This window comes from Marmota monax, unplaced genomic scaffold (genome assembly GCF_021218885.2).
Source record: "Marmota monax isolate L192 unplaced genomic scaffold, Marmota_monax_Labrador192_F-V1.1 WCK01_AAM20220418_F8-fsc00373, whole genome shotgun sequence".
Classification (NCBI taxonomy): domain Eukaryota; kingdom Metazoa; phylum Chordata; class Mammalia; order Rodentia; family Sciuridae; genus Marmota; species Marmota monax.
The window spans coordinates 599873-617340 of NW_026692275.1; the positions used below are offsets into that span (position 1 = coordinate 599873).

The 17468-nt window shown below is 33.5% G+C and overlaps 1 protein-coding gene across 1 annotated transcript in view; it reads left to right on the forward strand.

The window, feature by feature from the left end:
* Dmxl1 (Dmx like 1) overlaps nucleotides 1-17468 on the forward strand; it is a 329055-nt gene that overhangs the window by 85977 nt on the left and 225610 nt on the right. Inside the window, 3 exon segments of the mRNA XM_058578056.1 lie at nucleotides 10779-10906; nucleotides 11384-11632; nucleotides 11973-12086. Of these exon segments, the coding sequence (XP_058434039.1) occupies nucleotides 10779-10906; nucleotides 11384-11632; nucleotides 11973-12086 (491 nt within the window).

The following is a 17468-nucleotide window of genomic DNA, read 5'->3' on the forward strand; positions in this document are numbered from 1 at the left end:
CTGGCCTTAAGAATGAATATGTAAATATTCCCTTCAGTTTTCTGGAATAGTTTTGAGAAGAACTTAGTATTAGTTCTTCTTTAAAAGTTTGGTAGAATTCAGCAGTGAAGCTATCTAGTTCTTTCTTAGGAGCCTTTTTATTATTGATTTAATCTTTTGACTCATTATTGATCTCTTCAGTTTTCTGTTTCTTCACAGTTCAGTCATGGTTGGTTGTATATATCCAGGAATTTATCCATGTCTTCTATATTTTCTAATTTGTTGACATAGTTGTTCATGAACCTCTTTGGTATATTTTTGGTATCAGTCTTTTTCATCTCTGATTTTATTGGTTTGGGTCTTATCTTTTTATTGAAACAGGATTACTCTCTGTAATAATCTTGTCCAGCAGCCTTTTTCTTTCAGAATTTTGAATATTTGTCATTCCACTTCCTTCTAGCTTGCAAAATTTCTACTAAGAATTCCACTAATAGTCTTACAGGGCTTCCCTTCTACATGATGATTCATTTTTTTTCCCTTGTTTCTTTCAATAATTTCTTTGTCTTTAATTTTTTGACAATTTGAGTATGATAGATTGAGGTATACATCTCTTTGGATTCATCTTTTTTGGTTCCTAGAATTGGCTCTCTATTTCTTTCCCCAGACTTGGGAAATATTCTGCCATTATTTCTTTGAAAATGGTTTCTCTTTCCTTCTCCTTCTGGAATATTAATAGTATACTGGATAGTATCCCAGAAGTTTCTTTTTTTTTTTTTTTTTTTTTTGCAGAACAGAAATATTTATTTATTTATTTATTTATTTATTTATTTATTTATTGCATTATAATTCTAAACACATCATTATACAATAATTTATCATCTCTGATTATATATAAGGTATGTTGACACCAAATTTACATCTTCATATATGTATTTTGTATAATGATGAGGGTCTCCTTTCACCATCCATGCTATTCCCTGTCTCCCTCCCTTTCCCTCCCACTCCTATTCCCTATCTAGGGGTAATCTTCCTCCCTTGATCTCCCTACCAACCCCATTTTGAGTCACCCCCCTTATATCATAGAAGACATTTGACATTTGTTTTTTTGGGATTGGCTAACTTCACTTAGCATAATCTGCTCTAATGCCATCCATTTCCCTGTAAATGCCATGATCTTATTCTTTTTTATTGCTAAGTAATATATCCTTTTTAATAAATGCCATGTTTTTTTTCTTTTTTTTTTTTATCCACTCATCCACTGAAGGACATTTAGGTTGGCTCCACAGTTTAGCTATTGTGAATTGTGCTGCTATAAACATTGATGTGGCTTGTCCCTGTAGTATGCTGTTTTTAGGTCCTTTGGGTTTAGTCCAAGAAGAGGCATAGCTGGGTCAAATGGGGTTCCATTCCCAGTTTTCCAAGGAATCTCCATACTGCTTTCCAAATTGGCTGCACCAATTTGCAGTCCCACCAGCAGTGTATGAGTGTACGTTTTTCCCCCGCATCCTCGCCAGCACTTGTTGTTTGTCTTCACAATGGCTGCCACTCTTACTGGAGTGAGATAGTATCTTAGAGTAGTTTTAATTTGCATTTCTCTGATTGCTAGAGATGATGAGTATTTTTTCATATATTTGTTGACTGATTGTATATCCTCTTCTGAGAAGTGTCTGTTTTGGTCCTTGGCCCATTTATTGATTGGATTTTTTTTTGGGGGGGGGGTGCTTATCTTGTTCAGCTCTATGTACACTCTAGAGATTAGAGCTCTATCTGATGTGTAAGGGGTAAAAATTTGTTCCCAGGATGTAGGCTCTCTATTCACCTCACATATTATTTCTGTTGCTGAGAAAAAACTTTTTAGTTTGAATCCATCCCATTTGTTGATTCTTCGTTTTAATTCTTGTGCTATAGGTGTCTTATTAAAGAATTTGCAGCCTAGCCCCACGTGATGGAGATTAGGGCCTACTTTTTCTTCTATTAGATATAGATTCTCTGGTTTAATCCCTGGATCCTTGATCCATTTTGAGTTAACTTTTGTGCATGGTGAGAGATGGGGATTCAATTTCATTTTGTTGCATATGGATTTCCAGTTTTGCCAGCACCATTTGTTGAAGATGCTATCCTTTCTCCCGTGCATGGTTTTGGCACCTTTTTCTAAAATAAGGTAGTTGTAATTTTGTGGGTTAGACTCTGTGTCCTCTATTCTGTACTATTGGTCTACTAGCCTGTTTTGGTGCCAGTACCATGCTGTTTTTGTACTATTGCTCTGTAGTGTAGTTTAAGGTCTGGTAATAGCAATACCACCTGTTTCTCTCTTCCTGCTTAGAATTGCTTTAGCTATTCTTGGTCTCTTGTTTTTCCAGATGAATTTCATGATTGCTTTTTCTATTTCTATGAGGAATGTCATTGGGATTTTGATTGGAATTGCATTGAATCTGTATAGTGCTTTTGGTAGTATGGTCATTTTAATAATATTAATTCTCCCTATCCATGAGCAAGGTAGATCTTTCCATCTTCTAAGGTCTTCTTCTATTTCTCTTTAGGGTTCTATAGCTTTCATTGTAAAGATCTTTCACTTCTTTTGTTAGGTTGATTCCCAAGTATTTTATTTTATTTTATTTTATTTTTCAGTATATTGTGAATGGGGTAGTTTTCCTCTTTCCTTTTCAGAGGATTTGTTACTGATATACAGAAATGCTTTTGATTTATGGGTGTTGATTTTATATCCTGCCACTTTGCTAAATTCATTTGCTAGTTCTAGAAGTTTCTTGGCAGAGTTTTTTGGGTCTTCTGGATATAGAATCATATCATCAGCAAATAGTGCCAGTATAAGTTCTTCTTTTCCTATAGTTATTCCTTCAATTTCTTTCATCTGTCTAATTGTTCTGGCCAGTGTTTCAAGAACTATTTTGAATAGAAGTGGTGAGAGAGGGCATCCCTGTCTTGTTCCAGATTTTAGAGGGAATGCCTTCAGTTTTTCTCCGTTTAGAATGATGCTGGCCTGAGGCTTAGCATAGATAGCTTTTACAATGTTGAGGTAAGTTCCTGATATCCCTAGTTTTTCTAGTGTTTTGAACATAAAGGGGTGCTGTATTTTATCAAATGCTTTTTCTGCACCTACTGAGATGATCATATAGTTCTTATCTTTAAATCTATTGATGTGATGGATTACATTTATTGATTTCTGTATGTTGAACCAACCTTGCATCGCGGGGATGAATCCCACTTGATCATAGTGCACGATCTTTTTGATACTTTTTTGTATTTGATTTGCCAGAATATTATTGAGAATTTTTGCATCTATATTCATTAGAGATATTGGTCTGAAGTTTTCTTTCTTTGAGGTGTCTTTTTCTGGTTTTGGAATCAGGGTGATATTGGCCTTGTAGAATGAATTTGGAAGTACTCTCTCTTTTTCTATTTCCTGAAATAGATTGTAGAGTATTGGAATTAGTTCTTCTTTAAAGGTCTTGTAAAACTCTGCTGTATATCCATCTGGTCCTGGGCTTTTGTTGGTTGGTAGTCTTTTGATGGCTTCTTTTTTTTCCTCGCTTGATATTGGCCTGTTTAAGTTGTATATATCTTCCTGATTCAATCTGAGCAGATCATATGACTTAAGGAATTTATCGATGCCTTCACTATCTTCTATTTTATTAGAGTATAAGGTTTCAAAATAATCTTCTATATTTCTGTAGTGTCTGTTGTTATATTGCCTTTTTCATCCCGTATGCTAGTAACTTGGGTTCTCTTCTTCTCTTCATTAGCATGGCTAAGCGTCTGTTAATCTTGTTTATTTTTTTAAAGAACCGACTTTTATTTTGTCAATTTTTTCAATTGTTTCTTTTGTTTTGATTTCATTGATTTCAGCTCTGATTTTAATTATTTCTTGCCTTCTACTGCATTTGCTCTAGAAGCTTTTCTAGGGCTTTGAGTTGTAGTGTGAGGTCATTTATTTGTTGGCTTTTTCTTCTTTTAAGGAATGAGCTTCATGCAATGAATTTTCCTCTTGCTTTCATAGTGTCCCAGAGATTTTGATATGTTGTGTCTGAGTTTTCATTTGCCTCTAAGAATTTTCTAATTTCCTCCTTGATGTCTTCTGTAACCCATTGTTCATTCAGTAGCATATTGTTCATTCTTCATGTGATGTAGGAATTTTTCTTCCTTATTTTATCGTTGATTTCCAATTTCATTTCATTATGATCAGATAAAATGCATGGTAGTATCTCTACTCCTTTGTATTTGCTAAGAGTTGTCCTGTGACATAATATATGGTCTATTTTTGAGAAGGATCTATGTGCTGTTGAGAAAAAAGTATATCTGCTTGATGTTGGTTGATATATTCTATATATGTCTATTAAGTCGAACTTATTAATTGTGTTATTAAGTTCTATAGTTTCTTTATTCAACTTTTGTTTGGAAGATCTGTACAGTGATGAGAGAGGTATGTTAAAATCACCCATGATTATTGTGTTGTGATCTATTTGACTCTTGAACTTGAGAAGGGTTTGTTTGATGAACATAGCTGCACCAAATATATTGTTTGAGGCACATATATTAATGATTGTTATGTCTTGTTGGTGCATGGTTCCTTTGAGTAGTATGTAGTGTCCTTCTTTATCCTTTTTGATTAACTTTGCCTTGAAGTCTATTTTATTTGATACAATTATGGACACCCCTGCTTGCTTCCGAGGTCCATGTGAGTGGTATGATTTTCCCCAACCTTTCACCTTCAATCTGAGTATGTCTTTTCCTATCAGATGTCTCCTGTAGGCAGCATGTTGTTGGATCTTTTTTTTAATCCAGTCTACTAACCTATGTCTTTTGATTGGTGAGTTTAAATCATTAACATTTAGGGGTTACTATTGAGATATGGTTTGTATTTCCAGCCATATTTGTTTGTTTTTGTTATTTAACTTGATTTGTTTTTCCTCTTTGATTAGTTTTTCCTTTACTGTACTACCTCCCACTGTTGGTTTTCATTGTTATTTTTCATTTCCTCTTCATGTATTGTTTTGCCAAGGATGTTTTGAAACGCCGGTTTTCTAGCTGCAAATTCTTTTAACTTTTGTTTATCATGGAAGGTTTTATTTCATCTTCAAACCTGAAGCTTAATTTTGCTGGATACAAGATTCTTGGTTGAACCCCATTATCTTTCAGCATTTGAAATATGTTGTTCCAAGATCTTCTAGCTTTCAGAGTCTGTGTTGAAAGATCAGCCGCTAACCTATATGGTTTACCTCTAAATGTAATCTGCTTCCTTTCTCTTGTGGCTTTTAAAATTCTCTCTTTGTTCTATATGTTGGACATCTTCATTATAATATGTCTTGGTGTGGATCTCTTGTGATTTTGCATATTATGCGTCCTGTAGGCTTCTAGGATTTGGATTTCTGTTTCATTCTTCATGTCTGGGAAGTTTTCTAATATTATTTCATTGAACAGATTGCTCATTCCTTTGGTTTGGACCTCTATACCCTCTTGTATCCCAATAACTCTTAAATTTGGTCTCTTTATGTTATCTCATATTTCTTGGATATTCTGCTCATGGTTTCTTATCAGTCTCACTGTGCTGTCTACACTCTTTTCAAGATGATATACTTTGTCTTTGTTGTCTCATGTTCTATCTTCTAAATGTTCTCTGCTGGTGATACTCTCATTTGAGTTTTTAATTTGGTTTATTATTTTCTTCATTTCCAGGATTTCTGTTTGTTTTTTGTTTGGGTATAACCTCTTTCCCCCTGTAGAGTAGATCTTTTGCTTTTTGCTTCTTGGATTTGTTTATGTAATTCGTTGTCAAAGTAATCTTTCATTGTCTGCATTTGCTGTATAAAGTCTTCCTTGAGACTCCAGATCATCTGAACTATGTATATCCTGAAATATTTATCTGACATTCCTTCTGCTGCAAATGTTACCTTCTCTAATGTTGAATTGTTGTGCATCATTTGTGTTCCTTTCTTTCCTTGTCTTTTCATACTGCTCACATTTCTTTCCAGCTCTGTGTGACTGTTGTGTTAATGTTTTTCCCCTATATATTTATATTGCTCTTTTATAGTTCCAAAATCTCTCTGATCAGCTGCAGAACCGCGCTGGTAGCCACTCCCACCGATAGATGGCATGTAAGGTTTTCCAAGCTGGATTCCGTCTGTTTCCCACGTAGGGTGTTTGGTGAGGTGGGGGGTGCTGGGGTGACCTTGTGCTGTATTCAGAGCTCGGTCTGGTGACCCGCAAGCAAATACTCTGCATTCTGCGCCTCCCCACTTTCCATCTGCGCGGTCCTTGCTGTGTGGGACCCCCAGAAGTTTCTTAAGCTATTTTTGTCTCCCCCTAACCCTTTTTTGGTGCCCCGATTGGATAATTTTTAGTAATTTGTTTTCAAGTTCACCAATCCTTCCTTCTGCTTGATCTAGTCTCATGTAGAATCCTTGTATTTAATTTTTCAGCTCAGATATAATATTTTTCATATCAGTGATTTCTCTTTGGTACTTTTTAATATTTTGTATTTGTTTTCAGGTTCTTCTTGCATTGCTTTTTTGAGCTCTGAATATCTTTATAGTATAATTTTTAAAATTTATTTTGAATTATTTGTTTTGATTCTCTGTTGCGTAAATAAAAAATTTATTTAGGTTGGTTGCTGAGAGTTTATTTAGTTGTTTTGTTTGGAATATATTCCCCTGGCTTTTTTTTTTTTTTTTTTTTAATTTTCCTTGAATCTCTATCTTGCTTTCTATGCATTTCATGTTGCAGCATCATCTTGGTGTACTGGCCTCATACAGGAGAGGTTTTTACCAGTCTGATTGGCCAGAGATTTTAAGATGCCTCTCAAGTTGTTGTGTCTGTCCAGACCACTCTTTTTGTTTTTGGAAGCATCCTGGAGCTGAGGACATGCCATGTCTTGTTGATATTCTGAACATGATATAATCACAGCCAGAGTTTTTAACTGGTGTAGAAAGATTTGGTGTTTTGTTACAGTGCTTTCTGTCCACACAGTGAAGCTGAGTATGGTTATGTGTCTGTCTCTTTCTTTGCATTAAGATGGGGAGAAGGGCCAGGCATGTTGGCACATGCCTGTAATCCCAGCGGCTTCGGAGGTGGAGGCAGGAGGTTCTGGAGTTCAAAGTCAGCCTCAGCAAAAGCAGGGCGCTAAGCAATTCAATGAGATCCTGTCTCTAAATAAAATACGGAATAGGGCTGGAGATGTGGCTAAGTTGTTGAATTCCCCTGAGTTCAATAGCTGGTATCAAAAAAAAAAAAAAAAAAAGAAGATGGGAGAGGAGCTGGGGCTGGGGCTCAGCAATAGAGCACTTGCCTAGCACATATGAAGTACTGTGTTCGATCCTCAGCACAACATAAAAATAAAGAAACAAAATAAAGGTATCATGTCCATCTACAACTAAAAATATATATATATTTTAAAAAAGATAGGAGAAGATCTGTGGCAGTTGCCTGTAGTTACTGTTAGGCCTGAACCTTCTGATCCTGGACGTATAACTGCTAAAAGTATACCCATTATGTGACTACCTTGTTGTTTTTCTGTGGTCTTGAGTCACTCAGGATTGCCAATTCCTCTTGACTTCAAGACTAGGTTGTTAAAGAGACAATTCCTTAGGTGGGCAATGTGGACGTTGTACTTGGTGAATGACCACACTCATTGCAGAAAGCAAGTAGGCCTGGATTTATTTCTGGGAGAGGTTTTCTGTAATGGCTAAGCTTTGGTCCCAGCTACCAAAAGCCTACTTAGTTTGTTTGCCTTATTAGTACTCCATACAAAGTTAGCTAGAAACTAGGCCATAAAGTAACTAACCGCAGCAATTATGTGCTATATGCCTCTTTCAGAGAGAAAATTAGAGCCTCACTTTCCTGCCCTCATTCTGCTCTGTTCCTAGGGTGTGCAGCCCTAGGAAGTGCTTGGACTCCCTTTAAAAACTAGCTCCTTGCACTGGGGATGTGGCTCAAGAGGTAGTGCGCTCGCCTGGCATGCGTGCGTCCCGGGTTCAAAACCTCAGCACCATATACAAACAAAGATGTTGTGTCTGCCCAAAACTAAAAAATAAATATTAAAAAAAAAATTTCTCTCTCTCTCTCTCTCTATTTAAAAAAAAAAAAAAAACAACAAAAAACTAGCTCCTTATTCTGCAATCAAGGAATACTAGTGTATGTATAGACCCTTCTAGTCCCAGAGCTACCAAGTTTAGGATGGTGTCCTTTTGTTCATAGTTTTTAAAATTGGGATTTTCAATGTGTGTACCAAATTTCCTTTGGAAAAGAAACACGATGTTACCTTGTTTTAAGCTCCTTTTCTGCACTGTTCCAGGGGCATGAAGGTGATTACATGCCCATATTAAAAAAAAAAAAATACAACCTTTTCTATAGTCTATAGAGATGTGTATTTTATTCCCTTCTTCTTCCAGAACTGGAGAGATTTAGGATGTGGTTCCTTAGGTGGATATTGTGAGAGTTGGGGCACTTTGTGTATACAGGCTTCTTCTAGACTGGCAGTGGGTTAATAATTGACTTTTTCTTCTGCTCCTCAGTGCAAGTCAATTAAAAGCAGAAAGCAACCAGATGTAGTGGCACCTGCCTGTAATTCCATTGTTTTAGATAGAAGTATTACAAGTTTCAAGCTAGCCTGGGCAACTTAGACCCTGTCTCAAAATAAAAAATAAAAAGGGTTGTATATACATATGCTCAATGGTATAATCCCCTAGGTCCAATCCCCAATACTGTGTTTTTTAAAAAAAGAGGAAAAAAAGCCAGAATTCAATAGGTGCTGCAGGGGTGTTTTGTACATTTTTTTGAAAGATGGAGAGGGAGAAACCTCTTCTCTGTACTGCTCCCAGGAGGGTGAAGTCCCAGTTTCGGCTTTTGTACCTGAATAAAACCCTACTTATTTTTCTGGGTTCTAGAAAGATCTTGTTTATCTAGTCTTCTCCTGCTCCCATAGTTGATGAAGTAAGAAATTGTGGAGATTCTTAGGATTATAGCATTATATGTGAAGTCTAGACTCTCTTCTCCATAGGAGAATACTTGGTGTTGGACATTCCTTTCCCAATTTTATGGTGTAGTTCCCAAGGGTAAGGTTTATACCTGAGTGTGCCTTGGCTTTCCTCACATGTTTGATATGGAGATTTTTTGAGTTGTCCAGTGGTTGGAAGTCTCTCCACTGATTTCTGACTTTCTCTTAAGGAGAATTGATTGATTGATAGGTGCTTATTTTGTGTTTCCAAGAGTAGAAGGAGAATCAGGAGTTTCCTATTCTGCCATATATGTATTCCCTTTCAGTTTCTTACTGATTTTAATAATTGCTTCTAATTACATAATTTTTTAAAAAATTCTTTGAATATAACATACTTTTCTTAATGTTCTGATAAGTAGGCTTCTGCAAGTGAAGTTTTTTTGAGTTTATATCTCACATGCTATCACAGCCTTCCTTGATTTGGTTTTAGTTATCTGTTCATCTTATGACTATGAATCCTACATATGTGGCCCCACTTAACTACTCTGGTTATATGTTCTCAAGATGACTTCAGCTGGATTTCTTTGACCCTGATCCTCTAAGAGTTCATTTCTTGATACTGAATATGGTTTTGTTTTCATCAGCATATTTTTTTAAACATTTATTTTTCAATTATAGTTGGGCACAATACTTTTATTTATTTATTTTTTTATTTTTATGTTGTGCTAATGATCAGGGCCTCCTATGTGCTAAGCGAGTGGTTCTACCGCTGAGCTACAACCCTAGTCCTTCATCACCATATTTTTAATCATCCTTTGTTTTTAGGGGACTATTGCAGGGTAATGGGGTATTGTTGTTGTCCCACTGTCATCTTGAAACTGGAAAGTAAAGCCAGAGAGCTATTTACAAATGCATCAGAATATTATGACCAGTAAAATTTGTAAATCTGAACAGATTGTAGCCAATAACTTGCTATATTTAAATAATATATTTATTTAATGTATGACATAGGAATATCTAAATTACCAGTTTCTGATATTTTTACAAATTTTTGGGCCACTTTCTGTCACAATTATTTCATATTCTCAGATTGTAAGTTATTTTGTTCATTTATCTGTTCACTTAGTCTTAGGTTAAAATGTCATACTTGAAGAAGCTTAACCTAAATCCCCAAATGTATGACATACTTCCCTCTTTTGCCTCCATAATGCTGTATGCATAGTTTTGTCTTTAAGAACAATTTAACAAAATTAGTGTCTGTTTCCCCCACTAAAATGTAAGTTTCATGAGGACAGAAACTATTTTTTCATTATATGCCTGGTACTTGGTTTCAGTGCCTAATATAGGTTAGGCTAATCATTAAATATGAAATTGAACCTCAATTCACTTTATTTTCAGTCCGAAAATCTTGTTTTAAAGTTCTGTAGTTAGATTTGCTCCTGGTAATCCACCATGATCTAATCTTTTCATTTGTGTATGTTTTATGTTTTTTATTAATAAATAGACTTTAAAACTGTCAAATGATTTAGAAAATATATATTTATACTTTAAAGGATATTTTATTTAGGAATATTTTTCTGTTTTTTGTTTCTTTGTTTTTGCAGTGCTGGGAATTGAATAGGATCTCACACACATAAGGCAAGCACTTTGCCACTTAGTTACATCTCCCTCAATACAGCCCAGTACTTTGCTTTAATATAACACTAACCCAAAGAGTACACTACTTTTGTGTTACAGCAGTATAATAAATAAATATTAGTTGTATATAAGGTAACTTAGAAATTAGATCTAAAACTAGGAAACATTACATATATAATTCATCATAGATTTAAATGTTGTTTTCTTTTCTTAGTTCATTTCAAACAAACCAGTTTACTGGAATGGTGTATCAGACAGTACTGCTTCCTCATCGACATTCCTTGAGAACAGGAAGCTTAGATGAAGCAATAACTCCCAATACATCACCATCTCAATGGCCAGGTATAAATAATTTGTATATGAATGAGTTCTTTCTGAGTCTTTTAAAATCAAATTTGGGTTGTTTTTGCCATATGATGATCATTGTTAAATATTGCCAGAATTGACAACAGTTGATCATTCACCACTTATGACGAATTCTGCAGTTACCTAACATTAGTATTTCCTTGATCATTATACTGAAATAACTCAAGTCTTTTGTTATATTTTTTAAAAAATTTTGCTCTTCTCATAATATCAAAAATTATGCCATTGAATTTTTATATCTGATATTTGAGTCAGACTGCAGATTTTCAGTGTTTAAATAGAATAGCCCAACATTTGTTTATTAACTATGATAACTTTTACTGGTTAAGAATCTAGTGAAGAAAATATTGAATCCTGATTTGGTATAATTTTTCAAGAATTAGAAAAAATACAGTTAATTTTTAACTTAAAAATTTATCATCAATGGCAGCTATGTTTGTTGTTTGTTCTTAGGAATAACTTGTCTAATTAGACTTTTGAATTCTTCTGGTGAGGAAGCCCAGTCGGGACTTACAATCTTACTCTGTGAGATTCTCACAGCAGTATATCTTAGCCTCTTCATTCATGGCCTGGCAACACATTCTAGTAATGAACTATTTCGGATTGTGGCCCATCCCCTAAATGGAAAACTGTGGTCTGCTGTATTTGGTGGAGGTGCACATGTTCCCAGCAAAGAACAGGTGCACTCAAAAGCTTTACGCGGTGAGTTTTTAGTCTTTTTTCTTTGTTTTTTTAAGGCTGAAGTTTTATTTATTTATCAAAATGGTTACTTTGTCAAACGTAATTACATTTTAATTTACTCACAGAAAACTCTTATTAAATACCATTTCTTAAAGCATGAGCAAAAAATTTTATGATGAAAATGAATTAAAATCTCTGGTGCCATTTTCACTCTTTAAGGTATTCCTGCACCAGTGATTAGAGTTATCAAATGCAATTTTATTAAGTCTTTTACTATTGAAACTTGATTTGTTTTGAAATATACTGTAACACTGGTTTTTGTTCTATCCCAAATACAGATTCTCTCTTCTTTCTTTGGCAGGAAGGCACTTTGCTGTGCCTAGTCCCCACCAGGTAGTGGTATTCTCCATGGAATGTGTGGGCTTTTCCAAAGCTCTTTCAGCCATCAGTTCTCATAGCCCTCCCAGTCTTGCAGGCAAGATATTAGTTTTAGAAATAGGCTTTTATGATTCAGCTTGCTTTGTGTTGTTTTAGAGGGGTTGGTGTAGAGTGGAACAGTTTCATTTTGTTTGGCATTTTTGGAAAACTGAGAATTTTCCTTTAATCAAGCCATATTTTTGATTTAAAATAATGGTTAGCATTTTCCAAAACTATTAACAGCTATTTGTTCTGCTTTCAAATTCTCCAATTTGGATATTTTATATCACTTAAACTTTAACATTTATAAATGTGTAAAAATAAAAAAAAACTCAATGCTAATCATGAGAAATCAGGCTATGGCTTGAAATGACTGGAAAAAAAATTCTAAATGAGGCTGCTTTTATGACTTGCATATTATAATTCTTGCCATTAGGGTTTTGGATTTCTAAGTGTTTATAGTACCATGAAAAGTTAAATATTTTAAATAATTATATTCCCTTTTCATCTCTAATGTTAAAATTTTATATATTACATTTATTTAAAATTTGAAACAGCAAACTTTCTCAATTTGAAAAGAATCTTTATAATGCTTTCTGACTTTTTTGTTTTTGTCATTTATTGACCCATAAGTGATAACCTTGACTTTCAAATTATGAAAATTATAGGGTATAGATTTATGAATTAATATATAGCTCTGGAAAGCCTGATTCATCCTATACTGGCATTGAATAAGTAAAAACAAAATTGTTAATGATTTTCAAAATCTAAGCCCTACACACACATTTGAGAAGTTCAGCAAAATTATTTCTTTTTTTTTTTTTAAAGGCTTTCTGAGTTAGCCAACTATAATTATCTTTTTTTTTTTTTTTTAAGAGAGAGAATTTTTTTATTTTATTTATTTTTTTTTAGTTTTCGGTGGACACCTCATCTTTGTTTGTATGTGGTGCTGAGAATCGAACCCGGGCTGCACGCATGCTAGGCGAGCGCGCTACCACTTGAGCCACATCCCCAGCCCCCAAAATTATTTCTTTATGAGTTTTAGTACACTTCTTTTCCACCATCTACATTCAACTTATACATGTACTTATGTGTATTTGTGAGCTTGCATATTTATGTGTTCAAAGTCCAACAATTGAGAATTTGATTGGCTTCATTGCTTTAAGAATAAATTATTGCCAAAATCTACACCATGATTGATAAATTATGTCTTTCTCTCCCCACTCCCCTATAATTTGTTGGTACTTGAGATTAAACCTCATGCTTGCTAAGCAAGTAGCCTATCACTGAACTACATCCCCAACACTTTTATTAGTTTATTTTAATACAAGGTCTCATAAGTTGTTCCAGTTGACTAAAACTTGTGATCTTCCTGCATCAGTCCCCAAGTAACTGGACTTACAGGTGTGTGCCACTGAACCCAGCTGCTAAAATTGTTTGAAGCTAATATTAAAAGTTAGAAAAGTAGTTATTTTGTTAAAATATTAAATAATTATTAATAGCATTCATTATGCTTCCCCAAAGCAGTTTCCACTAAATAGTGGTCCACATCATGATACAACAAAAAGTCCTGGTAGCCAAGATTCCACTTTGTCTTCTTTTTTTTTTTTTTTAAATGGTATCTTTTCTTTTTTTTTTTTTTTTAATATTTATTTTTTAGTTTTTGGCGGACACAACATCTTTGTTTGTATGTGGTGCTGAGGATCGAACCCAGGCCGCACACATGCCAGGCGAGTGTGCTACCGCTTGAGCCACATCCCCAGCCCCACTTTGTCTTCTTAATTGGAATTTTTTCTTTTTTCAGTTACTTAGTATTTTCTTCTTTCTAATTCAGGTTTCTTCCCCGCTCCCAACAAAAATAAATAAATAAATAAAAATGAAATCTCCCAAACCAAGCAAGGATTCTGTCCTTTATGAGATTAATACTTATAATAAAGAAAATTTATTTGTAAATTTAAGCAAAAGTCAGTCAACATTTTTTCACTAAAGGGACCTTTTGGTGTCCCCCAAGTGTTACATGCCCTTGCAGCACAAAAGCAGCCTTATAAAGTATGTAAACAAATGAGTATGACTATCTTCCCTCCGCACACAAAAAAAATCTTTACAAAAATATGTTGTAATTTGGGCTGGGGTTCTGGCTCAGTGGTAGAGTGCTCACCTAGCACGTGCAAGGCACTGGGTTTGATCCTCAGCACCACATAACATTAATAAATAAAATAAGGGTGTTGTGTCAAACTATAACTAAAAAAAAAAAATTAAAAAAAATATGTTCTAATTTGACAGCCCCTGCTTTAGAAGTAGAAGTAGTTTGTCAGTGCTTCATTGGAATAAAATACTTGCCTTCTTTGTTAAAAGAATTTCAGTTTTTAAGAACTAAAGTTATTGTTACTAGGTATGGCATGGACTTCACGTTGGATCTCTTCCAAGTATTTGATGTAATTTCAAAATAGGACTTGTGCAATAGGACAAATAGCAACAGAGAATAATTCATAATCTTTACTACCATGGCCCCTAATTTCCTTTAACAAGTTCAGGATCCAATTCAGTTTTGGCTCTTTTAAACTTCTGAAAATATACAAGGTAAATGGCTTCTTCTCAGACCTCCTAGTATCTTGCCTGGTATTTATCTACCTACCACACTTTGCTTCCTGCTCTGATCATTGTTTTCTCTCTCTGGTCCATACCCTTTACCCTAAATTAAACTTTTTTCTTCTGCCTTTCCTCCTTAAGAACTTTAAATTTCAAATACAAATTTGGCATTTTCAAATGCAGGTTTATTTATTAAATTCACCTTTATATATTAAAATAATAAAAATTTTATTTGTCATATCTCTTTTCTGGTTTTTAAAAGAGTTATTTCCTGTGATTTCTGTTTTTTTGTTTCAGTTAGAAAGAAATTTTATATGAAATTCACCTTGAAAAAAACTTTCACAATCTACAGGAGTAAGATTTATAGGTCTATTGATTTTAGTATAAAATAATTGGTAAATTAATTTGGGCTCTTTTTTTTAATTTTCTGAAAAAAACATTTAAGACTCTAGTCTTATTAATATGAAATGTTAAAAAGGGATAAATTCTTGCTAAGGAATGTCCACATGTGTGTAAAAAAACAAAGAAAGAAAGAAAGAAAGAAAAATACATTCTCATTAACTAGCCATCAGGTCTCAGTTCCACCCATTTTTGCTATACAGGGATGTATGAAAAATCTTACTCAAAGTCCAGGTTGGTCCTTGTTTGACCACTTGGATTTATTTGTTTGCTTATAGGCAAAAATACTATTGCATAAATAATTTTTCAAATACCATTATAAGTACCTTCATAATCTATATCCTACCATTAACTGAATCTCAAATAATAAAAAATATCAAGTGACCAGAAATTATTTGCATCTGTTTAACATCTTGTTTTGGCAAACATGATAACCAAATAAACATGTTTATTTAGTGGTAAGGCTGAATGTAGTCACATCCAGGTTTTGGTGTTCATCTGTCTTTGAGAACCCAGAAATTTATTTTAAATACAAGCAGTCATGCATATAACTATAGGAGCACTTAAAGAAAACATGAATGATGTGATTTATCATTTTTTTTTAATCAGGAAAAAAAAAACATGTTTACCCATTAAAGGATAAAGCTAAAAAGGCTTGTTGGAGCTAGTCAGAGAGAAGAAAGGGTAGGGAGGAAGGAAGAGGGAATAAGTTAAGAAGGGAAACAGTGATAGTGAAGGTAGTAATAGCAATTAGAAACAGCAGTGTTGTGAAGCAGATCTTGTAAAAGCTATGGAGAGAGAATCTGACTGCTGAAAATCAAACAAGATAAAGGACCAGCAGTAGTGATTTTCAATATGAAGTAAAATTCTGAAATCTCAGTTTTTGAAGACATTATTAAATTCTTAAAACACACCAACACAACCCTGCAGCTGATAAATTTTAGATTATATGTAAGCAGCCCTGCATGTATGGATTATTATAAAATATAATCATGATATCCTAAGGGTCTCATTGCATTAAATAGTGATCAATATACATTGTTGACCAAGAGGATGAAATAACATATTTAGAAAAGTGGTTCTGAATTTGGCCAAAATTAACATAAAATTTTTGGCTTTTAAATTTTATCAAATGAAAACTGACAAGTCTGGAATATTTCATTTTCCTAAAAATCCTGTTAGTATCAAACTATTGTGTATTGAAGATGAACTACTTGCTTAGAACCCCTAAACGTCTGTTTTCTAAAAAGTGTTTTCAAAAGCTTGGTACTAATACAAGAATTTGAAAGTCAGCATTTGTTTTTCCCTTCTAATATAAATTCTTTTCTTTGCAATAATGGTCTCATGAATTAAATTATTTTTTTTCTTTAAGTATCTGTCATATACTTAATGCACCAATTATTTTAGAGACATAATATTTAAACACAAGCTTTGTAATTTAAGAAAATGATAAATTTTACTAGATTGTAGCTTGGCAGAGCAGAATTCTTAATGAAAATTTTAACATATAAATTAGTCTAAGTTTAAATCTTATTTTTGTGAATTTTAAATCATAAAATTAGATTTTTCTAACTAAACTGTAGTAAAGGTGGTATGTATGTACATGGAGTTCTTAATAAGTTTGTCATATGGTTAATTATAAAGTAGAGCATTTGCTAAACAAATAGAAATTTTTAAAAAATATATTTTTGTTTTTTGGATAACAGTTAGAAATCCATACTTTTGCTTTTTATTGCATACTGTAAAGCAAAGCAAAATATTTTTCTTTTATTTTAATAATATTTATTGCATTTGTGATTATTTGCAATTAAAAGAATTGTAAATTGTCTTATAAATTTATAGTGATGACTTTTGTCTACAAAGTGAAGAATGAAATATAAAATGAATATTTTATTTGCAGTAAACATACCATAAGTTGTTTTTTTTTTTAAACTATGAGGCTGCTAATGACAGGTATTCTAAAGACATTTTAAACTATATTTTTAGCATTTTATTATTTATGATAAATGTAGATCAGAAAATCCGTATTTTTCTTTTTCCTGTAAAACTTGTATAAAGATAAAAGTTCAGTATTCAGTGATTATCACATATTATATTCTGTATTTCGTGATTATCACATGTTGTTGCTGTCATTCCTTTAGCAAAATAGCAAAATTTCTTGACCAGAAAGGTAAGACTTCATATTTAAAATTGGTATTTAAGATACAATTGAACAGGGCTAGGTTGTGGCTCAGTGGCAACTGCTCAACTAGTATTTTGAGGCACTGGGTTCGATCCTCAGTGCCACATAAAACAGTAAATAAACAAAATAAAGGTATTGTGTCCATCTACAAAAAAAAAAGAAATCTTTAAAAAAAATACACACACACACACATATATATATACATATATATATATATATATATGTGTGTGTGTGTGTGTGTGTATGTATATATATAAAATCAAACATGCC